The sequence below is a fragment of the Gouania willdenowi genome, chromosome 6 (genome assembly GCF_900634775.1).
Source record: "Gouania willdenowi chromosome 6, fGouWil2.1, whole genome shotgun sequence".
Classification (NCBI taxonomy): domain Eukaryota; kingdom Metazoa; phylum Chordata; class Actinopteri; order Blenniiformes; family Gobiesocidae; genus Gouania; species Gouania willdenowi.
The window spans coordinates 7,118,778-7,143,786 of NC_041049.1; the positions used below are offsets into that span (position 1 = coordinate 7,118,778).

The window sequence follows — 25,009 nt, forward strand, 5'->3', positions numbered from 1 at the left end:
TTGAAATTCAGATACAAATCAACGAGAATATTTCTCATATGATTTTCTTATCAAATATTATTATTTTAGCAGAATCAGAATCAGTTTTATTGCTAGCTATAGTTTGCAAAATATGAGAAAATATTTTTGGTGGCGTTGGTGTAACAATCAATATAGAGAATAGGTATATGGGAATCATTTTGCATATAAATCATTCATACGTGTTTTGAAAATCCAAAAATGTGTGTACGTGTATCGTGAACTTAGTGTATCGTCCACTGCCAACGCTAATAAACAGATGTATTTTCTATAACTGCAGTCTGATGCAATTTCCCGTTGAACCGTAGGGGGCAGCAGAGAGCCTGAGTTGATCGGTGTGGTCATGTCTGCCTGAAGAAGAAGCTGTTAAACCTCGTGAAGCGGGAACTGACAGCTAACTCAGACATGGACTGGTAAAAATCTGTCTAATATAATCATATTCAACACATCATATCACGTTGTGCTACTGTATTTGTACAGCGGATTTGGTTTTGTGGAAGTTGAACTTAGTGGAAAGGCTGCTTTGGGTGGATTTGTAGCGCTGACTGGCTAGTAAATGCTAACACTGCTAACGTCTCCGTTTAAAATACATGTGAAGGCTAACAAGCTAAGAGCTGGTTTGTTGACATGTTATCGTCGCTCACAGTACATGAAACTAAATAGATTTTAGTTGCTTTTTAAAGTACAATAAATGCTGTATTGAAAATAGCTAGTAAAAGGTTGTTAACACTTGACATATGTTGGGGGTGAAATAACCCAAAACTTCTGTTTCATGTTAATGTATACTTTGAGACAAGATTTGTTTGTATTTATTTGTGAAACACATTTCTTAAAGGCTTCAATTACTATAACAAAATGCTAAATTTTAACAGCAAATATAAAACACGAGTGAAACAGTAAATAAAATAAATGACAAAGTTAGTAGCAGTTAAAAGCTTAGTCATAAGTAGTAGAGGAAATGAGAGGCCGTGGCAACGTCAAACGTATCCATAGACTGTCACTTTATTGATACGCAGCGTCCCTCATTAGCCAGTTTAGGTCACGTGATAGGTGCACCACGTGACTTAAAGTTCCGTCATTTGTATTTTAGGTCATATTTATTTTTTATCCACCATGCTAACCCTTTCATTTTAGGCCTAATTGTAACCCTAACATAACTTTAACCCTAAAATGTTTATTTTTTTTGTCAGAAATGTATTTTTGAAGGTGGAATTTGCCGTGTTAAATGTGTTAAAATGAAAAAAAGAAATTGTCAAATGTGAGATTCGAACCCACGTAAGCAAAACCAGCTCCGGAAATGTATCCATAGTCCCGAGACCTCCAGACACTTTCATTTAAAAATGTTTACATCTGCTGATAAATTCTTTTCCGCTGCAACTAAACATCAATTATATCTAAAAATCTGTTTCACCATGTTTGGTTTGAACTCTTGGCTCCACGATGTGACCTGCTGTGCCTATAGATCTTTATAAACTTTGATCGATTTATCATTTTATTGAAGTATATTTCACCTTTTTGTCATCACAAAGACAATTTTATGCACAATCTGAGTTCATCGTTAAATTCCCAATCGGAAAGTAGTGCGAGAAGATGTTTTATCTCTTGTGTATAGGTTTATTTATTTATTTTAAGCAATTTATTACAAATGGATAAAGCTTTAGTAGTATGTGTATATACATTTTTAATTATGTAGCCTGCATGGCTTATGACATATGTATTAACATAAATATTGTAGATAACATAATAAATACAGTGCTTGAAAGAGAGTGGGATGAAGTAGCACTTATTATCTCCCACCACCATTTTTCATTCAGTTTTCAACATTACATACATCAATTAATATTATATACATACACAAGGCTGGCTGATATACATTCATACTTCCTTAACATCTTTGATGACAATAAACATGTTGGATCTTATCGCTCTTCCTCAGCTCTATACTTTGAGTAAATGGATTATTTTGTACATTGATTTAAAAATATGAAAAGTTTTGCATTGCTTGTGGGTTCACAGTGAGCTGCCGTCCCCCGTGGTTCGAGATGACGTGGTGACAGAGGCGGCCCGCAGACGGAGGAAGAAGGTGGCTTGTATCCTTTGCGAGAACTATGTAAATGTATGTTTATAACATTGTTCTATTTCTATTTGTTTTTGGGTTTTCTTTTTTATACCATTCACCCTAAACCTAAAACAATTTTGGAATTTATGTGATTATTGCATCTCATTAAGATATTTTACTGACAACCATTTCACTTTTATAAGCCACATTTCAAAAATACTTTGAGCAGTTTTGTAACTGAAGTGTGTGTTGTACAGGAGGATTTTCTAAATACCTAAATAAAGGAAAAGTTGACTTTTTAGAAGCGAAATCAAAGTTTAAGAGCATAAACGTTAGAACTGATAAGGAAGCAGTGCTGCTGTCTTCCTGAACGCTGGTGTCAGTTCCTTCGCCCGGCAGTGGGAGTCCTGTCATGTCTTCAGTCACACCAGCTCGTTCTTTGCTGAGAGCCACTCCTGTGTCACTTTACAGACAGGCTGGTATGTTCTGCTCTACCACTGCTTTCCTATCAAAGAGTCACATCTGGTTGAAAGCCTTCTCGGCTGACTTTTTTTTCTTGTTTGGATTTGATTTGTTTCTCAGTAACCCCCAGAATTCCAGACGTTTCCTCCATTTTGGCCACAGGAGGACGGACCCCTCGATACACGCACACACCCAGAAAGGGAATTGGCAGTCTGGTAAGAAATCAGCACACGCTGACAGACTTCATTATTTTTTATTTTATTTATTTATTTATTTTGATAATGTAAATGACAACTTAAAAACAGTTTAAAATGAAATGAAAAATACATTAACATCAAGAAATGACAACAAAACAATATCTTGCACCTTCAAATTCTTAATCATCTCAGTTTACACGAACGAAAAGGAGTATGAGAAAGTATAAACATCTAATCCAATCACTTACATTTTTTTTCTAGATTTTCTTGCTTAAATGTTCACAGTCTCAATTTACTAACAGTTTGACAACTATAATATGAATAAACAATCACAGAAACCATGTAGTAATATGTTTTTTTTTACATTAACCAATAACCATCCCTCATTTATAAATATATGCACCATATCCTGCAACTTCTTACTCCAAATAACAATGATTGATTATGATTAATGACCATGTTGCCAGCATCTTTTTTCTCATCAAACATTAACGTTTTTTATGGTAAGTTGTGAGTGGAGATCTGTGTGCATTGAGATAAAAAAAAAAAAAACTGTATTACACAAAATGTTTCATTGACTTAAATTTACTTCAACGTGTGTGTGCAGAATTTGGACGACAGCGACTGGACAAATGGTATGTACATGTCACCTGCTTCGGGCGCAGAGAACACCAGTTTTTTCCAAGACGACACAGCCAACCTCAGCTCTGCACTGCTGAAGGAGGACGACCCGGGAGAAGCTGGTGATTAAAACAAACACAGCCAAGTTAACTCTGACTTCTCTGGTATCTTTTTAACCACAAAGGTTTATTTGTCTCTTTTTTTTCTTTTTGTAGCTGCTGTTAATCTTTTCCCAGAGTTCATGGCATCCTTTTTGAAACACTCGTCCTCTGCTGTGTTCGACCTGCTGGAGGATTATCAGACTCTCTGTCAAGAAAAGGTATTTTTTATCTCGTCTTTACATTTTTGTCTTTATTTGTTTAGTTACTTTTGTTTTGGTTGGGTTATTGTGACCTCTGACGAGTAAACCTTGCCTTTAATCCTTTTTTTTGTGTTTTCTGCAAGGATATCTATTTATTCGTTTGTTTTGCACAATTACAGAATAATACACATTAGCACGTAAAAGGTGGATAAACGGTGCAGGAAAAGGCAGAAAGCTCAAAGAGCTTATTTGAAGCCTTTACCTAATTAATAATCAGTAAAGAACAAAAACAACAAAACTTAAAAAAATTAATTTTTCAATGAAAGATAACCTAAGATAAATGGTTAAAATTACTGAACATACAACAAGATTAAAATGTCATCAAAAACACAATGTTATACAAAAATATGCTTATTAAACACATAAAAACCCCAAAACATTACACAAATATATTACTTTTCAAGCTGAAAAAAAAAAAAGGTTTAAATTGATAGTTGGGAGGCAATTTCATGGCATAAAGATGGGCAAAGAGAGTGAAAATGTTGTAAAAATGTAAAATTCCAGATGCTTTTGTTAAGTTCTGATGTTCTTAGGTGGACGTGCTCCATTACGTGGTCATCAGAGCGGGCCAGAACAGTAAAACTGCAGGCGTCCACTGGCTGCTGCAGCAGGAAAACTCCACCTGGAGACTCATCTCATCGCTGTACAAGTACGTGGGGAGCAGCATCTCTCCGTCTCCTGGTCATCTGTCTTTTGATGTCTTTGCTTTTTCTCTCCTCCAGGGACCGGGTCCAGTTGTCACTAGAGGAAGATATGATGACAGACCTGGTGGTGAGTGTCAGCCCGCAGAAGGAGAACAGGTCAAATACTTATCGAGATATTCTAAAGCTATGCCCTGATGTGCAGGTTCCCAGTGAGAGTGAGAAGGTGGTGGTGGAACAGCTTTTCCAACGAGACTCCAACGTACGACAGAGTCAGGTAAGAACACAGTTACAGCCCATGTTTGGCACTTTAATTGTGTAACATGATTCAGATAAAAGTCAATGAAATGAATTAAACAACCATGTCTTACAGCTGGTTGTCGACTGGCTGGAAAGCATCGCCAAGGATCAGATGAGTGACTTTGCTGATAATATTGAATACTACGCCAAAAACGTGTGTTGGTGAGTCCCAGGTTTTGTGTTTTCAGACTTTAAATCTGTCGCATTTGTGTGTGGGTCATTCCATGTCATTTTCAACAAATTATCAGGACATCCCAGGACTTTGGTTTTAAAAAAAAAAAATTTAAATTTTTACCAATTGTTCAGTGATAATTCGATAGCACACCTTGATCAGTTGAATACTTTTTGAGAGAGTAGTGAAAAACTTAATAAATAATAAATGATTATAAGACACAGAGGCAAGCTACAATGGCCTCTTGTAAAGGATTTTTAATATTTGCGAGTGGTGAAATAACCCAAAGTTGGGCTCCAAAAAAAAAAAAAAGTCACATGCAGTTATGAGCCAATGTAAATAGTAAAAAAAAAAAAAAATTTGGTCAGATTTCAAGAGACTGTCACCCAAGAACTGATGCATATATCTAACTAATCATTAGTGATTTGAACAGTCTATGTTCATAGCTCAAAGCTGATAAAATGACATTGAGCTGAGGCATATGTAAAGTTGTTTACTGAAGGCCCAAACATGTTCCAGCCCCAAACCCGTCAAACTTTTTTTTCTTCTAAAATTTCAGTTTCCTATGTGATATATTAGAAGCTGAAAATGGAAGTAAAATTAGGATGCGCAAAAATTGACAAATGCCCCCCTCACTAAAGTGTGTGTGTGTGTGTGTGACATTAATGTGCTTTTGTTTTAGGGAGCATACCCTCCACTCACTGAAGATCAGGAGGAAGAGTGGCTCTGTCTTCACAGTTCCTCTAGTCACTGAGCTGGTGAGGCAAAGTGATTTCCCCAAATTAGTGTGTTGGTATAACATGGTGGCGATCAGGGTTGGTGTTAATTATAATTGTGATTCCATAAAGGGCGACCGTGGCTCAGGTGGTAGTGGGTTGTCTTCTGATCGAGAGGTTGGGGGTTCGATCCCAGTACCTGACTATGTGTCGAAGTGTCGTTGGGCAAGATACTGAACCCTAAGTTGCTCCCAGTGGTTGACTAGTGCCTTGCATGGCAGTCCTGTGATTGGGTGAATGAGCTGATATGTAAAGCGCTTTGAGACTGCTTCAGTGTGGTGATAAAGCGCTATATAAAATCAAGTCCATTTACCATAATTGGAAAAACCTGTTGCTGTTGTAATTGACTTTGTAATGGTAATTAGCATGAACATCCTTTAAAAACTGTCATTTACAATTTAATTAAACACAAACCTGTGGAACCATGTTACAGTTCTATGGCTTACATTTATGTAGTTAACATTTAATAAAATGTTTCATATCAAATTTACCGGTCAGTTCTCTTGAGAAACATTTTAATGTTTAAAAAGAATAAAACAAGGGGTATACTGACACAGAATAGGCTTAGACGCCCAGACCAAAAATATTAAAAAACAATATTTTTATTGATTAGGAAGCCTAACAAGGTAACCAAGAGATAAAAAACAAATTGGATGATGAATCATATTTTTTAGTGTATTTTAAAGGCTTATTTAAGACATGGGTCAAAATTGACCTGTTACCATAAGAGATGCTAACACAAGAGGGGAAAAGGATACGTTTTATGGGGTTATTTATTTCAGGCTCAGTAATTGTAATTTAACTTTAGTAATTGAGAACATTATTGCAAAAAAAATGCCTATCACTGTAATTGTAATTGAACATGGATAATTTAAGACCAACTGTTATTGAAAAATGTAATTGACCCCGACCCTGGTTTGTGTGTGTGTTCCAGGATCCTGATGCCCCGTTGCGACAGCAGCGCCCGCTGGCCGACTTGGACAGAGAGGACGAGGCCCGGCTGCTGAAAAACCTGTTCACTTTGATCAGAGCTGGGATGACAGAGGAGGCACGCGCGCACATACACACAAACACACACACCATGAATAAACGCATCAGCGCAGGAAATGACCAACAACCATGTGTCTTGTAGGCTCAGAGGTTGTGTAAACGCTGCGGTCAGGCCTGGAGAGCAGCAACTCTGGAAGGATGGAAACTTTACCACGATCCCAACCTGACCTCAGGTAACCTCTTAGTCCACAGTTTAAAGCAAGGACCCAACAGACCAGCAGAGAGACAAAGATCATATTGTGTGTGTGTGTGTGTGTGTGTGTGTGGGGTTTCTTTTCCCTGTAGGGAGTCTGGAACTGCAGCCTGTTGAAGGAAACCCAAACAGAGGAATCTGGAAGGTCTGCTGCTGGAGGATGGCTGAGGAGGTGTGATACTACCATAGCACTCAATAAAGGAAGGAGTAACCTTAAATGCTTCACAATAAAAGCATTTACATTTTTTGGTGTTTCAGGAGAAGCTAAACCGATATGAGAGGGCGATGTACGCCAGCCTGAGTGGGAACCTCAAACCGGTAATTCATGGAGGGTTTAGTACTGTATGTTCACAAAAGCCATGGACAATGCAAAAAAAATACATACAGGCAACTACATGAGACACAAAATAGATGTTCAGTGAAAAAAACCATCAAAACTAGAAGTGTGCCAATACGTCGATTGTTAGATTCAATAACAATTCCTAAATGTTCAAAAACTATTGTTTTATATGGTTTTAAAGGTGCAGTCCGCAACTCTCAGATCCCTCTCTCCCCCTCACTCCCCCGTGCTCTCTTGCCCTGCCTCCAAACTTTCCAAAGTCCCTCCCTCAGAGGAGCTAAAAAGCTAACGTTAGTCCGACAGCAACATCACAATAATATAACATGCTATGTTAAAAGCATATTACTGCAGCGTTTCTCTCTCTATGTGCACACACCTCAGCAGCAGCAACAACACGTGTCACTTGCAGCCACCACACGGAGGCTGCTGCGTGCACATGAAGAGCACATGCACCACAGAGATCCAGTGTAACAATTACAAATCAAACATAATGTAAATCAAGCAGCAGTAATTACTGTTCAAGAGGAAAAGTCGCTAATTATCTTCTTCTACTCCAGACCATGCACTGTAAAGAAGGGGGCGTGGCCTGTGAGCAACAGCTGTCAGACTGCCCATCAAACTCAATCCTGGCTCTGATTGGTTCTTTTTGCTCGGTCGTGGTGCATTCTGGCAATCTGCAGGAGCCGCAGGGGGGACTCAATGAGCCTGTTTATTTCACACAAACTACTAGTTTAATGTAAAGCTGTCCTTACATAGTGACAGCTTTAGTAAATATGACAAATAGTCACTTTTATAAGAGTTGCAGACTGCACCTTTAAAGCTGCTTTGATTGTGCAAAGCAAAAATGTTTAGTTTCTTTGGAAGTCTTTATTTATTTTTCCTGGATAAGATATCTTTTCTGTTTGTTCAGACTGAATAAGGTAATATTTTAGTTATCTATATATTTTATCTTTTTACTGTTGGATTGGGTGATTTGACATAAATAAAAGATAATGGTGATAATTTGTTTGGTTACTTTAATTAATGGATACTACTGACATACATACAGTACCTTGTTTAAAAGTGTGAAATAGCCACTAAGTGATTACATTTAAAAAAAACTCAGAATGGGAGGAAAAAAGATGGATAGAAAATTATGATCTTGTGATAATCGAATCGTAACACCTTGAATCGAGAGGTTCCTTAGATGGAACACCCCTAATCAAAACATCTGATTAGTTTCTGTATCACAGACTAATTATCTAGACTTGATATGGGATGTAATTGTGTGTTTCAGGTGCTGGCGGTCTCCGAGTCGTGGGAGGACTGTGTGTGGGCGTACTTCAGAGTCATGGTCGACACGCTGGTGGAGAAGGAACTGATGTCGTCTGGAATGATGCACCAGGCAGTGGAGACGCTGCCCAGAGAATACCTGGAGGCCAAGTATGATTTTCAGACACTTCTACCATGAAAGACATCTGAAGTGATGACACTGTGTTACATCTAAGTACATTTCTCTATACTCAGCTGGACCATGGAGAGGGTTTTTGAGGAGCTGCAGGCTTCAGAATCAAAGGTGAACTCACACAATGAAACATGTCAGATTTGATAATAATTGGTTAATAATACAGTAAAGCTGTATGAGACTGTTTAACTTTTTTCTGGTAACTTTTAGAGAGATCATGTGACACAAGCACAGCCCCTGAATTTACTGTTAAATTCTGATTTTTGGTTGTGCAAAGAGGGTGTTGGAGGAGATGAGAGAGCATTACCACGTCATTCAGAAGTTCATCATCATTGGAGACTTGGACGGTAAGAAAGGAAAGGAAAGGAAAAGAAAAGAAAGGAAATATTAAATAAAGATAATTTATATGGAAAGTTAGCGCCGTGGCATGGAAATGTTCTGATAGAATATAAAATATCGTGTCTAAACTCTACTTTTCTGTCCCCTAATCAGGTCTGTTGAAGGAGTTTTCTGATTGGCTCACTGACTCTAAGCCCCTCCCCTCCCACCTGTTGCGTTTCATGACTCACCTGGTGTTGTTTTTTCGCTCTCTGGGTTTGGCCCTGAAGGTAAGGTTGATTTAAACTTATTAAAGATGGCATTTGGTTTGATGTCACTCTGCCTCCCCCATCAGGAGGATGTCTGTGTGGACGTGCTGAAGGCGTACGTCTCCCTCCTGATCCGTGACCAACAGACCGACTTGGTGGCGAGCTACGTGGGACAGCTTCCCACTGAACTCGCCACGGCTCAGTACGCAGTTTTTCTAGAGACGATCACCCAGCCAGAGGTGCGACCGCACTGCCTGCAGCTCGCTACCGACGCCGGTGAGTGGAAGGCAAAGGGAAAATTATGATAAATGTTAAAGAGCTGAATCATCGTTTGTTCCTCTGCGTAGGTTTGGATGTGTCTGCCATCACTAAACTGGTGGTGGAGACGGTACAAGAGAGAGACGAGAGCGAGTTCACTCATCACAGCCAGACACTGGAGATAATAACCACAAAGGTAACAAAATACATATTTCAGCTGTAGGATTAGGAAGAAGCAAACCTTTTATTCGCAATCCACCAGAAATAATAATCTTGGTCAAAAAACCGAAAATGAGGAAACCAAGGCCGAAAAACTGAAAAACAAAAGAAAATATGCCAATTATTTTGCAATTGCCTACATTTATCAGGGTTCCCGCAGATCCTTAAAAAGTCTTAAAAGGGATAAAATTCATGAATCTTAAAATAAGGCCTTAATTATCATTAAAATGTCTTAAATCAATGTTTCAATAGTCTTCGATTTTAACACATACTGTAAGTATGATTTCGTGATTGTAATTAGTCTCACATTTCAAAATAAATGGCAACATTTGTTTTGTTTTTTTTTAATGTATAAACATGGGAAAATGTATATTTAATGAAAATTGCTTGTCCAATGGTTTTTATTTTTTGTATATTTGTTGTTTTATAGATTTCTGGCTATTTTTGTAGTCATCTTGTGTTTTTTGAAGTGATTTTTTTTTGTGTGTGTATTTTAATGTTTTGTGTGTTTACTTTGGGGGGGCATCAGTTGCACGTCTCCAATAGACACTAGGAAAAAAAAGACCCTAACTTTATGTAATTGATGTGGCATTATTTTTCCCCCAAATATGTTTACTATGAAATTAGACTTAAATTTAATTTCAAATGGCAATAAAGTCTTAAAAAAAATGTAATTTTATTTGACTTAAGCTATAGGAACCCTGTTTATATTCATGCTACAAACAATAAATCAATTAAAATTACACAATGCACAACATAAAAATACAAAAACTAAAATATTAAACTTCACTTCACTCTTGAATACAGTAAATAATAATGTACTGGGCTGCTGAAAGAGAGTCAAATTAAATATGTTCTCTAATTAATTCACAAAGTGCATTCAAGTTCTTGATGAAGAACAGCTTCTCTGCTTTATGACAGTGAATAAATGATTATAGAAACACTTTGTCAAAAGATAATCATTCAAGTATGGTTTGAATTTGTATCTTCTAGATTCATTGAGGAGATAAAACCTTGATTTACTGCAATAAGATATAAATGAATGTATAAGAAACGTGGTCATACAGCAGCTCAGACAATTAATGATTAATTTTGTAAAATTACAGAACGTGTTTTGGTATTTTCTCTATATTCTGTATTTATGTATTATTTCAACCCTGTTTGCTGCTTCTTTAATGTGGCTGGAAATTACATTTTCCTAAGGTAGCCTTCCCAATGAGATGAATGAAGTTATATCTAATCTAATAAAACCTAAATGATCACGTCTTAATATTCATCAACCTGTGAATTTATTAATTTTATTTTCTGTGAAAAAGTACAAATAGACTTTATAATATATAGAATTAGCTTCATTGGGCTGTGGTTTAGTGTGTGGTGGGAAGGTAACTTTTATTTTGAAAAACAGACCTTTTCCATGTACTGCCACTTATGCCTGCTGTGAATCTTGCTGTATGACTTTATTTTCTTAACGAAGGTTAATCATACTATTGGACTATAAATGGAACTTTGTGTTTAGCTGACAGATGAAGAAGATATGTTTGTCTAAACTAATTCTTCCATCTTTAAGTCTAACAACATCAAACTAAATCCTCACATTAAAACATTTATGTAAGTTTAAGTTATTTTCAATCCAACTCCTAAATATTGATGTTTTAAATTTAAAGATACTTCCTTGTCTTACAGGAGGATCAGAAGAAGATCGACATCATCGATTGGCTGCTTTTCTACCCCGCCCACCGAGCCGAGGCCTTGAAGCAGTCCAACGCCATCATGAGGAAGTTTCTGGGTGTGTTTTTGTTCATTAATCATGGTAGTTTGTCTTATTTGATGATAAAAGCGCTGACCGCTCTCCTTTCTCAGCTCTACAGAAGCACGACGCTGCCAAGGCGGTTTTCACCAAAGTTCCAGAGGACTCGGTGAGAGAGATTTACCGTCAGTGGTCGGCCATGGGTCAGACCACTCCTCTACCAGCTGAGGATGAGAACGCCATCAGAGAGCACCTGTGCATCAGAGCCTACCTGGTCTGTTATCAGTCACTGTGGGAGTGAAATGAACTATAGTCTGGATTCAGGATCATTGACCTCATTGTGTTTCACAGGAAGCTCACGAGGTGTTCACTGATTGGTTTAGCCACAGTGGCTCCGCCCCACAGAAACCAGTGGCAGCACCCGGGGCCAAATTTACAGAGAGGGTAGCCAATGAGATGAAAGAAAAGGAGTACCAGGTAAGCACGGTTAACTTTTCAGTAAAAGGGTGATAAAGAAGACAGGATTGAATGGTTCTGTTTCTGATTTCCAGACGTCCTTGTTGGCCTGGTCGTCTCATCTGGACGGACTTACTGAAGATGTGAAAGAGAGGATCTACAACGTGCTGCTGTTTGTAGATGGAGGATGGATGGTGGACAACAGACAGGTCAGAGTTTCACAATAAGACAAACCCCATCTTCATCACTATGGCCCTCATTTATCAACCGTTTGTATGTTCAGATCTATGACGTGAGTGTACACTACAATCAGTAATGTGATGACTTGTAGGTGAATCTGGTTGAAGGCATAATAAACATGTAACGGACAACATTTAGTCATTTTTAAGGCTTTTTTATAAGCGTTTCAGTCGTTATTTTCTTTTAATGGGATATTTATTGCCTCAAGTGTGCGGACTGAGGTTGATATAAACGTCATATTCGTGTGTGTTTCTCCAGGATCTCTGTTGTGAAGTTGCTCACAGCGCGCACAGGGGGGCAGACGTTGCCTGTTAGGTAGCAGATCCTCTCCACACAGCGTTTAAATGCGCTTCTTAAATTCCAGTTTTCACACATTTTGTCTCCATCATATTTTAAAATCCATTTTAAATTATTTCTATATGTATATATGAGATCCACATTTTGAATTTAAAATGCAGCAAATTCAATAAAAGACTTGTAACTAAAAGGGTACGACTATGGGAAAAAATACACATTTAAAGAAGTAAATTCCATCTTTTAAGCTTTTTGCTGTTTAAAAGGTTAACATGTAAATTAAGTAAGGGGTTTTCTTCAGCGTGGCTCCTAAAGTTTGAGACCTGTTTTTTTTACCAAACAACCTTTCTGTATTCTGGTGATTTGTGTTTCCAGGACTCAGAGCAGGACTCAGAGCGCATCCACCAGATGACCACATTGCGTTCCTTGTGTCTGCCACGCCTCAGCTTCCTGCTGCTCAGCGTGCTGCAGAGCTCCTCCCGCCACCTGGAGGCGCTGCGGCTGGCCGACGTCATCTCATCTGACCAGCATCGCCTCTACCAGGTAACCATGGTAACCTTTAACCTCGGCAGTCATCCTGGTCTGTGAGCTTTGATTCACTCTCCTCATTCATGCAGGTGTTCACCAAAGAGGAGCTGAGGAGGTTTCTCCAAAAACTGAGGGAATCATCACTCGCACTGTTGGACCGAGGGCTCGACCCACTGGGATACGAGCTACAGTCATGAAAACACTAGCTATGGTGTTCAAGTCACTGCCCTTTTTGTTTTTTGCTAAATAAAGTGTTTTCTGTTATGGTTTGCACTGTTTTATTTTTGAGTTCACAACAATTTAAAAAGAGAACTTCAGATTAAAAAAACACTTTCAGAAAAATTATGTGACACATTTAATATGAAAATACAAAGTTGTCTGAGGGTCAAAAATGATGAAAATCTAATGTGAGGATGAGGAGCGTACAAGGGCAATAAGAGCCACCATGATGATCCTTTTGAGGAGACTGAGTTGCCCCCTAGGGGTATTATAGGTTACATACATGCCAATGGAAAAATGATCTCAAGTATGTTTGATTATATGGAATATAAATGAACCCTTCACGACGACTGTTCAAAGTGTACGGGACATTTAAGCAGCTGCTTTGTGTTACTAGACATATTTCATGTGGTACGTCTTCATGACAACCATTGGTTTCTGTTTTAATTGATTTGCTTACAGTGAAGTGCTTTGTGACGTGATTTACCAGCATAACACGACCCAAATTAAGAAAATAGTTAACTTTTATACCAAAATATGGTGTCAGTAGATACGCATATACATTATCATATCCCAGTTGCTTATAAGACAGACTAAAATTTGGTTGATTTTATGGTAACCCTTCAACTTTAAAAAGATCAGTGCTTAAAATTGCATTTCTAATGTAAAAACAATGCGCATTTTATTTTGGAACTATGATGCATGTATTGTGAGTATAAGAAAAATAAAATTGCAATAAAGCGGTAGAATCAAATTGTCACCCAAGCATTTTGATAAAAATCAAATTGAATCAGGACAGGAGCATATATCGTCTCATATCTTGAATCTTGGCTGTGTAGACTGTTGAGAAACTTATGCAAAGAGGAACTTTTTGCCCTTTAAATAGGAAACATTTGTCCAATTGATTTTGTTTAAGTTGAAAAGGTTACACCCAGAATAAATATGATAATATTCTCATGGTTGGAATGACACAAAAGCAATGTTCGTTTAAAAAGTTTCAAACCAAAAGTGCATTTTTGGCTGAAAACTTTTTGTGGCAAAATGTTCAGTAAAATAATCATTTTAAACAAAAAGGCGTGTCCTGTTGATAAATGGTTTAAGTTTCCATCGATTTGATTGGATCCTGTCTTAACCAATCGATGCATCGATGCAGATTGATAAACCGATCTGTTACACAAACTTTTTTTTTAAATATTTGTACTCATTGTGCGATGAACTGGCATGCTATACAGGGTGCCCTTTCAGTGCTGAGAGCGAACAATAAAGTCTATAGTATCTAATTTACAGTTACACCCAGAATAAATATGATAATATTCTCATGGTTGAAATGACACAAAAGCAATGTTATTTTTCCAACCAGAATTTTTTAAAAATCCTTTTTTCCTTTTTCAAAATGTATCATATTGTCATTGTGAGCTCTTTATCATCCATTGTATCATAAACTGTCTATTGTCCCACCACTTCTACGGAATGAATAACTATTCAAAGAGATATAATATGATATATATATATATATGAGATATTTCACAACATTTATAACTTAATTGTAAATTGTGTTCTACATATATATATATATATATATATAGTGAAAGCCTATTTTATTATTTTATTTTAATCTTATTGTTTTGCACAAATTTTATAACATTTAATCTTTTCGTGTGTAAATGGTTCTAACACTTGCTTTGGCAATGTAAACCTGTTTTCTCATGCCAATAAAGCTGTTTTGAATTTCAATTTTAATTATAATTATTAATAATGGCATTTGTCTTTTTTTTTTTTTTTTTTTGGCATCAATAAACGTGAATTAGGAATGATGAACACTGAAAACAGCCATTGCTCTCTCGGCCCTTTTTTCCCCAGCGGAGTGAGACATCTGTGCTGAACACGATCTCTGAGGTGCTCCGTCCTCCGCTCCGTTAGCAGCCGCTGTTCTTCCGCTCTCCGTTAAACGGTGCTTTAACTCGGAGGAAGCAGAAACACACGGGGAGGTTTAAACCGGTGCTCACTGCTTCTACTGCTCCTGCTACTGGAGGTTCTTCAGCGGAGTGTTCAACGCTGCTAAGGCCGGCGTTGGTGCACCGAAGGCCGGGGAGAGACAGTGACAGGGCCCGGCTGGATGATGGAGGACACACTGGGTAAACTTTTAGTTTTCTCACTACACCGAGCAAACAACATGGAGCTTTAACAAAGCTACTAAGATGTCATTATTATCACAAACAAACCATAATAAAACCAGCTTTTTCAAATCACAGTGTTTTTAATTAAAGGCTTCCTCAGAAATGAGCACTTATCTAGAGCAGTGGTTCTCAAAGGGGGGTTCGTGTACGTTTTGACAAATGTTTAATTCAGTCTTAAAAAAAGCACATTGTTACCTAAACTTATCATTTCCTTTGATGCAAAATAATAATAATAATAATAAAAAATTCTATTAAGATTTCAATTTGAAATTCTTTTGTTGTTATTATATTCAGAAGTTAAATCATTATAATTTTTTGTAACAATATTTTCTATTCAAAAGATTCCTATTGTGTTGTGAAAATATCTTGACTATTCTGGAAATCTGAGTATAAATTTGATGTCGGTGATAATAACCATATATAAACTCAAATTCCGAAAACATGTACTTTGTTTTGGTTTAGTTACTAGTGAAGTGTCACTACTACCACTTTAGTCTTATAGTCCTTTAAAGGGGCGGGGAAATAACACTCACGCTTGTCATTGGCTTTTGAAAATAATCCATCCAATCAGTGGGCTGGATTTGGTTATAATACCTCCCACTTAATTTGCATTAAGTCTACTAGTACTACTAGTGAATCTTTTGGCTTTACTAGTAATCTAAAAAGTCTATTAGTACTATGAGTGAGATTTTTAGTTTACTAGTATTACTAGTAAACTAATGGAGTTCTGCTGCTCTAGTGCGCTAGTTGAGTCAAGTAAGCAAAAATCACAGTACTAGTAAACAATTTTATGTTACTGGTAGTTAGGGATGTAACGATTCGCTCAACTCCCGATACGATTCGATTCACGATACTGTGTTCACGATACGATTCTCTCACAATTTATTTTACAAAATGGGACTGTAGACAAATAATGACTGAAAACTATTCCATTATTTTTTTTGGGAAAAAAACTAGAAAATACTGTACTGTTTTCCTTTTATTTTTCATTGTCAAAAGAATCATTTGATAAACTATTCAAAACAATGCAGTTTAAGTAAAAATAAATCTAGAATAAAATAAATAAAGGAATAATACAAATGAAGAAGAAGCCTGTTAATTTAAATTCTGGTTCTATAGTAAACAATGCAAAACTGCATAATAGTTCTTTTTCTTTTTAAAAGTGCAACTAAAAATGTTTTTTGTGCCTTAACAATTGGACTTTAAAACAAAAACAAAAAAAGTCATTGCATTGTATTTACATCAGATATTTGTTTGGACCAGCAGAGGGCGCTGGTAACCCAGTGGTCGGTTGGCATGTAGTTATTCTAGCAGTGAAGAAGAGATGCTACGCTAACAGACAGAGCTAATAGAAAAACGTGAATTTTACAGAAATTCACGTAATATTACAGATATTCTTTCGGTGCTAAAGGGGTACGGAATCATTTATGAACATAATTAAGAGTAGATGGCGGCCAGAAAGAAAGTAGTAGCAGATTCCACCCACAGCCTACACTGTTAAACAAGAGAGCGATAAATATATAGCGCCTTCTGCTGTTTAAAAAAAGTACTGCGATTAAATTTTCAGAATATCGATGTGAACCGTGATACCTATGTATCGATTTTTAACTGCCTTACAATTAATCGTTACATCCCTACTGGTAGTCGTACGGTAGTAGACCTAAAATATGTTACGAGTAAATTAAAAACCCAAAACAAAATTTTTGTTTACTAGTAGGGGGGTGGGAAAAAACATCGATTGCACGATATATCGTGATTTTGGCTTCCAACTTAAAGGGAGTAAAAACAAGCTTGATAAAGACAACGCCGTCTGCAACATTAGCCTCGCTCCCGTGAAAAATTGTGGGAACACGACTAACTTACGAGCTCACCTAGCAAGACATCATGCTGAGGTGTTAGCAGAGAAACAGCCACATCTCTATGTTTAATTTTCATATTAATCGGGTAGAATATTGCAATATCGTGATATTATTGTGATATGTATCATATTGCAACCCTAGTTACTAGTGCACTCAAAATCTTAGGCCACTGAAAAAGTTTTTGACCAAAAGTGCTTTTTTGGTTTTCAGGCGAAAACTTTTTTGTGCAGAATGTTCAGTGTATCACTAATTTAAAATAATTATTTCAAACAAAAAGGTGTATCCAAACCATGACAATGTTGATTAATGGTTTAAGGTTCCATTGATTTGATTGGATCCTGTTTTAACCAATCGATGCAACTTTTTAAAATATTAGTACTCATTGTGCGATGGAGTGCATCCTATACAGGGACCATTTTAGTGCTGAGAACGAACAATAAAGTCTATAGTATCTACTTTACAGTCCTATCATTTCTGGTGCTAGAATATGGGGTAAAATTCTAGCTTTGCTTTGCTTTACAGGTGTATGCGTATAACTATTATGTAAATAATCCCTCTATTAAACGTCTGAAGGACTTGCTGATAAAAAGCAGGAAGGGAAGTGAACCTTACGTAGGTAAGTTAAGTTGGAGCTGGGTCAGAGTCCAACTTGCATGTTTTCAGAAAAATCAATTCTAGGCACAGATTGTGTAGAAAATCATGGTAAAAGTGAGAGTTAGTGAGGTTTTATCATGTGTTGTTATTTTAGTTATGGCTGCTCGATTATAGAAAAAATGATAATCACAATTATTTTAGTCATAATTGTAATCACTATTAATCAAATGATTATTTGTCAACCAAAAAGTAATTTATTTTTCGGACAAAAAAAGCATAAAATATATTCTTTGAACATAAATAAAATCCTTCAAACACTAAAATCAAGTATGTTCACTTTTGCACAAAACAAAACACTTCTTGCACGTGATGCGTCTTTGCTCTAGATCTTCATCATCAAACCCAAAGTGTTCCTATAGAAGAAAATTTGACTTGTCTTGCTTACCAAATGTTTTTCCTGCCATGTTCCAAGACCACTAGCAACAATTTTCCTCGTGCTGGCCTGCAGGCTAGCTTTGGCTTTGAGAGGGGAGGAGCTTGCGTGTGCGTGGATTAAACAACTCAAAGTTCGTATCAATAATGTGTGTGCCAAGGTTTATTATTTCTAGATGTCTGAAATAGTGGGTTTGTTTTGTTTAGCAAAGAAAATGTATGTAAAAAAAAAAATGTATATATATATATATACGTATATATATTTTATTTTTTATTTTTTTTCAATAATTGCTTTTTCTCGATTATGTTATTTTTGTAATCGTTGGGTGTAATAATCGAAGTTGCAGTCGAATTTCGAATAATTGAGCAGCCCTAATTTTATGCTTGATGTGATACAAAGGGAATGAATGAGAAGATGGCAGCTTATGATATGATAGGAGCACCTTCTGGAGAGTTATTTTGGAAAAAATACTTTACAAAGGCATTTGAGTATTAAATCCTGGGGTGTGCTTTGCCATGAATCTGACGATATGATATGATTTACAATTTTGCATGTCACGATATATCCCGACACAAAAAAAACAGCTGATTACATTTTGATGATGTTCTGGTGACCAAAATGAAATATATATATATATATATATATATATATATATATATATATATATATATATATATATATATATCCCCTTCATTTTCCCATCCACACTGTGGAACTCCTGTTAATGTCAATATGAATACATACCTTTGATGGGCACTGTACTAGTATAAATAAATGATGAAATATGTCAATTTTGTGGAATAATTTAAAGAAAATGGAAAATGTAGTTTTTTTTTTTTTTTTTTTTTTTTTTAACAATTTCAGATTAACAATAAGTTAAATGAAAATGTGACTTTTATTGAATTTGTGTATTAATTTGGGTTTATCTATCTGAGATATCTACAACTAATTAGTTGGTAATTTACACAATGATTCATGGATTTTCGGACTTTTTTGCTTTCGCTGAGGGCCGAAATGGATGCTTTAAAGGGCCGGATTTTGCCCCCGGGCCTTGAGTTTGACACTTGTCTTATGTGGTTTACTGACACCTAGTGACCAGGCTTTTATGTACTACGCATATATTAGCACTATTAAATGTTAGTTTTGTAAAAAAAAAAAAAAAAAAAAGCATGATTAAGAAAATAAATTATTATTTTTGGGATCGATATGATAATCGTGCGGTGAAATATTGTAGAATCATTATTTTTTTCTTACACCTTTAATTGAATGTGTCAATAAGTCTGTGTGAAAAGGTCACTGTGCAATGCATTGATATTGTCGACAGTTTAACTGTAATTCATCACATATTGTTATAATAAGAAATTGGCACCATGTCTTCAGTGTGTATTTCTAAATAAATAAGTTACTTTGTCTTTCTTTTTGCAGTTCTATGCTGAATAAATATCTCCTGACGACCCTTAAGTCCAGATACTTTCAGAACCAATCATGGCAAGGAACTTCTTTGGCCTTTCAGGCAACAAGCGCATTGCCATCGGCCTGCTGGTCAATCTGTTCTCCTCCATCTGCATCGTCTTCATCAACAAATGGATCTACGTACGCTACGGATTCCCCAATATGACTCTGACCCTGGTTCATTTCGTGGTCACATGGCTGGGACTTTACATCTGCCAGAAAAGAGACATTTTCTCCCCAAAAAGCCTCCCCCTGAGGAGGATAGTGTGGCTGGCTCTGAGTTTCTGTGGCTTCGTGGCCTTCACCAACCTCTCACTGCAAAACAACTCCATAGGAACGTACCAGCTGGCCAAGGCCATGACCACGCCCGTCATCATTCTCATCCAAACAGCTTACTACAAGAAGACCTTTTCGACCAAGATCAAACTGACACTGGTGAGAAAAGTCGTCTCACAAACATGGGAAACGTGTAAAGGTTTTGGTTGAGTTATGGTTGACTTTCTTTCTCCAGGTGCCGATAACGTTAGGAGTGATACTGAACTCTTACTACGATGTTCGGTTCAACCTGTTGGGAACAGTGTTTGCCTCCCTGGGAGTGCTGGTAACGTCACTCTATCAAGTGGTAAGTGGAGTTTGACACAAACAAGTGTAACTAATAAATCAGCCGATGGCATGACCCCGCCCCTTTACACACACTATTTGTTTGGTCCTAAAGTTTCCTTGACTGTTGCCTTTCAAATGTCAGTGCTTTGAAGGAATATGAAACAGCCACTGCAGAGAAACATAGTATAAACTTAAATTTAAAGCTGCTTTCCTTTATAATCTTTTATTAGACAAATAATCATATTGTATACAGTACCTCATCGATCAATGAATCAAACATTTACTTCAAAAAGAAAGGAAAAAGGTTAAAATTCCAGTTTGAAGTTTGTTTTTAACGCCACTGTAAACACGCTGTTGGTCATTTTGCGCATTGCATTGTGGGAAGTGGAGTCTCGTACATAGAAGTGTTTTTACTCCCTTCTTTTCATGATTTCTTGCGTTTCTTTGCCAGATAAGACGGACAGTGATGATCATCTTGACACCATTTTTGTTGTAGTTTGTTCCCGGTATTCTCCCATCAGAATGTAGTAAAAAATACTTTTATGGGGCGGTGTGTAGCTCAGTGGTTTGAGCGCCCGCCCCATGTACAGAGGCTGTAGTTCCTCACCTGCAGCGGGTCCAGGTTCGATTCCCGGCCTGGGACCCTTTCCTGCGTGTCATTCCCTGCTCTCTCTTACCCCCTTCCTGTCAAGCAACTGTCATATAAAGGCCACTAGAGCCAAAAAAAAATCCTTTAAAAAAAAAAAAAAAAAAAAATACTTTTATGTATGTGTTTCCGCGACTCCACATCCCACAATGCAATATGTGAAAAGGTCAACAAACCGCGTGTTTAATATAACTAAAAGAGTCACTTTCAAGCAGCACTTTCAACGTTTTTCATCTTTTTTCGAGCAAATGATGTTTAGTTTATTGATTGATGAGACGTACACTATGGATTCATCTAATGAAATTATCACGAGTAGCAGCTCTAAAGTTCTCTGTCTTTAGAGGAAAAAATCTTTCTTTTTTCATGGGTTTGAATTAGATTATTTGAATACATTTTTGGTGCATCACTTCTTTAAACCAAAGCAAACTGTAAAATAATCATTTTCTCTTTTTTTTTTTTTTGTCAGTGGGTCGGTGCGAAACAACATGAGCTCCAGGTGGACTCCATGCAGCTACTTTATTATCAGGTACGACTCCCACCAGAAGCTTAATGCCATAGTGTTCAGCGGCTGAAATGTAATTAAATGTATTTGATGAAGGTCAAGAACTCTTTGCTCTGTTCATACTTCCAACTTATTTGATCAATCTACTAGTTATGTTGTGCAGCGTAATCCAGAAACACAAAAGCTGCACAGTCACCAACAAAGACCAGATGCAGGCCTCTCTAAATGTGCAAATACTGATTGAAGTCCCTAATCCTGTTTTTTCCTCCTCAGGCTCCTCTGTCCTCAGGCTTCCTGCTCTGCATCGTTCCCATGTTTGAGCCTCTGAGCGGAGATGGAGGAATATTTGGGCCCTGGTCTGTTCCAGCTCTGGTAGGAGTTCACACTCTGTGTTGGTCCTCGTGCAGAATGCTGAGGTCATGTTCATCTCTTCTGTTACAGATGACTGTGCTGTTTTCTGGTGTGGTGGCATTCCTGGTCAACTTGTCCATCTACTGGATCATTGGAAACACCTCAGCTGTCACGTATCCTCCAAATATAAATGTTATACTATTTGGTTTTAGTCTTATAGGGCTTCAGGAAAACTGCCTGTTTTTACAAAATTCCCGTGGTTTAGTTTTTGAGAAGATAATCTGTACGAAAACTTGTTGTGATTAGAAGAACTCGAGTGCATTTGCAGTTAAAGAAGATGTAAGGGCTTTTTTTTTAAAGGTGTGCTCTGGTTTTTTTGTTTTCTTTTGTGTGTTACAACAGACATTTTTAAGGGCTTAATGCAAATGAATTGACATTTCCAACTATATTTGCTTTTTAAACATCACAGGCATATTTATAAGCAGTTAGTTTGGTCAAGTTTTTACAGATGAGCCTCACTAAAAATAAAATAAACAAGAAAACAAAATACAAGAATTATTAATTCAAATAAAAGGAATTTTAAGGAAGTTTTTCCGTAAATAAATAAACTTCAACTTTCACAGCTAGTCTTTTTTTAAATGGTTTTTATAAAGTTGATATGTGCTACTTAAAAATAAAGGTACCTTTTCCAGTGGAATGTAAACAATGTTTTTTGCTCTGGAAAAACTTGTATTATATGGATGTGTTACTGGATGTATTATACTAAGTAAAAGAAGAGAAAAACAAACTTAGGAGCCAACATAACGAAGGATGTTTTTGATTAGATTTATCTTCCTTTTGGCTGCTTTTTGAATGAACTTTGGCAGAAGAAAAAATTTGAGCCTATTTAAGATTAAAAAAAGCTCAAATGTCCTTAAGGTCTGGCCTTTATTAAGTGTGTTGTATTTGATGGGGTTCTTTATTTAAGTTCTAATAGTGAAATATGTTTTTTTTTTATAAGAACTTGTGAATATTTTTTTGCCTTCAGCTAAAAAACATAATACATTTTGACACCACTTTAGGTTTAAAATGGTTTAAAGCAGATTTTCCATGACTTGTAACTTTTTCAAGTTTTTAATTTTCCAACAGTTTTCAATCATGGAGGGAAGTTTGCAGGTGCTCTTTAAGATTCCGGTTCTTTCTTGTGCACTTTTTGTTGTTTTTTTTCCCTGACTGACTTCTACAGGTACAACATGTTTGGCCATTTTAAATTCTGCATCACTCTGGTTGGAGGGTACCTGCTCTTCCATGACCCTCTGTCCCTCAACCAGGTGAGCGTCTTCTTTTGGTTTCTACACAACATTGTTGGAACTTTGACACAACATCACTTTTTATGTTATTTTCCTCTCAGGCGTTGGGAATCCTCTGCACTTTGGCAGGAATTCTGTCTTACACTCATTTCAAGCTGGCGGAACAGGAAGAGGGAAAAAGCCGATTGGCTCAAAGGCCGTAGGCTGAGTTCAAGCGACTGCTTTGATTCGGGACATTTTTACTACTTTTTTTTTAAAGAATCTTTTTTTTTTAAACAATTATTTTTAGATGATTTCAGCTGTTAGGTTATACAACCACGGCCACTTCTCTTTGTGGTATTTCTATTCAAGCAATTAAGTCTAAACCAAAGCGGACTGGAACGTGACACCTGAAAATAAAATCAGGTGTCAACCAATAGAATGATAGAAAGGCTGAAAACTTTTCCTTTGTGTTAAATATTTTCTGACTGATGTCTTAGTTAAAATCAACAGTTTATTTTATTCCCACCTTTGGTTTTTAATAAATAAGATCTGCACAATAAAAGTGAGATGAATTCCATGAACTTGTCCTACAAACCTAAAATGATTCTTATTCTCACTGTTATAATGAAGAATGTAAATCCTCATTGTGTTCATGATTCTTGATAATCGATGATTTGATTTCATGAGAAAACTTTTTATTTACTCCTGGAGCAACAATCTGCTGTAGAAAACATCTGAAGAAAAGGATAAAGTGTGGTGGTTTCATTCACACATAAAACAGAACATATCGAGCACAACCAGCTACTTACTCACATGGACCAGTAGAATTTTAAAGTCTCGCCATCTTTGTTCCTAAAGTCTGTTTTAGTTTGTTGATGTTTTAAAATTCCTGACTCATTTATCTCAGGTTTTATCAAATAATTTTTTTTAAGAATTGAGAAAATGTTTTGCAAATAAAGACTTACCGCTATGTGACATGCTTTGTCGTATCATTTTGTTATTAAACTGTGTGGGCTTCGATAACATGCAAGGATGTCGGATGAAAATGATATTTCAGAGTAAAACTGTAAGAATTTATGAGGACATTTGTTCATAATTTATCAATAGTTGTTTATTTTCTGATTTAAAAAAAAAAAAAAATGCTATTGCAATTTCCTACATGATTTTGATGTTTCAATGAGAAATAGTCTTTTTTTTTTTGTGCAGTATTTTAACTTTTTTTGATCCAAATCACCTTTGAGATTGCTCCAGCATATACAAGCTATACACTTAGAGTAAATGACTTTATCTACTGATATATTCAAAGCCCTGATGCTGCTTCATATCAAATAATTTCCCTTTAAAGTAAAAGCACATTTCTCCAGCTTTAATTTGAACCAGCTTTTGTCTTGTAAACATGCGTGCTGAGGAAAGTGGCCTCTTTACTGGACGGTTTGAAAGTCACGTAAAGGAATCTCATGAAAGATTAGGTCAGACACGTTGGCTGACGGCCCCCCACTTTATTTTTTTCTGGCCTCTAAAGTAAATGCACAAAATGACAGAAAAATGTGTAAAAGGACAATAAATGCAAACAAAACACACAATGTCAGAAAAATGCATAAAAGGGACACAAACACATAAAAAATGCATAGAAGGGCAACAAAACCACTAAATCACAGAAAAGTTGCATAAAAGCGCAACAAAAACATCGAAAAGGACAGAAAAATACACAGAAGGGCAACATAAACGCCAAATGACATAAAAAGGCACAGAAGGGCAAGAAAAACACCCAAAATGACAGAAAAATGCACAAAGGGGCAACAGAAACACACAAAAAGACAGAAAAATGCATAAAGGAGAAACAAAAACACCCAAAATGACAGAAAAATGACAAAAACACACAAAATGACAAATACTGAAAAGGACAATAAAAATTACTCAAAAAACACCAATACAAAAT

At 36.5% G+C, this 25,009-nt stretch overlaps 2 protein-coding genes across 2 annotated transcripts; both read left to right on the forward strand.

Moving 5' to 3' along the window:
• The first annotated feature begins 285 nt into the window (after positions 1–285).
• Positions 286–13,227, forward strand: nup107 (nucleoporin 107). The gene is made up of 27 exons (XM_028449624.1): positions 286–431; positions 2,035–2,108; positions 2,461–2,556; positions 2,660–2,754; positions 3,344–3,479; positions 3,573–3,676; positions 4,252–4,367; positions 4,441–4,489; positions 4,565–4,636; positions 4,733–4,821; positions 5,514–5,589; positions 6,542–6,655; positions 6,740–6,830; positions 6,943–7,022; positions 7,109–7,168; positions 8,467–8,612; positions 8,697–8,745; positions 8,912–8,981; positions 9,127–9,242; positions 9,308–9,497; positions 9,569–9,675; positions 11,382–11,484; positions 11,559–11,719; positions 11,797–11,922; positions 11,997–12,110; positions 12,811–12,978; positions 13,053–13,227. The coding sequence occupies exons 1-27, from the start codon at positions 424–426 to the stop codon at positions 13,158–13,160; spliced, it is 2,718 nt and encodes a 905-aa protein (XP_028305425.1). The 5' UTR covers positions 286–423; the 3' UTR covers positions 13,161–13,227.
• Positions 13,228–15,074: 1,847 nt separating this feature from the next.
• Positions 15,075–24,045, forward strand: slc35e3 (solute carrier family 35 member E3). The gene is made up of 8 exons (XM_028450193.1): positions 15,075–15,317; positions 19,671–20,132; positions 20,209–20,319; positions 21,413–21,472; positions 21,722–21,820; positions 21,890–21,972; positions 23,025–23,109; positions 23,190–24,045. The coding sequence occupies exons 2-8, from the start codon at positions 19,731–19,733 to the stop codon at positions 23,289–23,291; spliced, it is 942 nt and encodes a 313-aa protein (XP_028305994.1). The 5' UTR covers positions 15,075–15,317; positions 19,671–19,730; the 3' UTR covers positions 23,292–24,045.
• The last annotated feature ends 964 nt before the right edge of the window (positions 24,046–25,009 follow it).

Bases quoted from the DNA above. Each gene is read 5' to 3' on its own strand.
- nup107 (XM_028449624.1), top strand. The intron at 9,243-9,307 runs GTAAGGTTGATT...CTCCCCCATCAG, and splicing joins CTCTGGGTTTGGCCCTGAAG to GAGGATGTCTGTGTGGACGT. The intron at 11,485-11,558 runs GTGTGTTTTTGT...CTCCTTTCTCAG, and splicing joins CATCATGAGGAAGTTTCTGG to CTCTACAGAAGCACGACGCT.
- slc35e3 (XM_028450193.1), top strand. From the start codon at position 19,731: ATGGCAAGGAACTTCTTTGGCCTTTCAGGCAACAAGCGCATTGCCATC. The intron at 20,320-21,412 runs GTAAGTGGAGTT...TTTTTTTGTCAG, and splicing joins TAACGTCACTCTATCAAGTG to TGGGTCGGTGCGAAACAACA. The intron at 21,973-23,024 runs GTATCCTCCAAA...TGACTTCTACAG, and splicing joins GGAAACACCTCAGCTGTCAC to GTACAACATGTTTGGCCATT.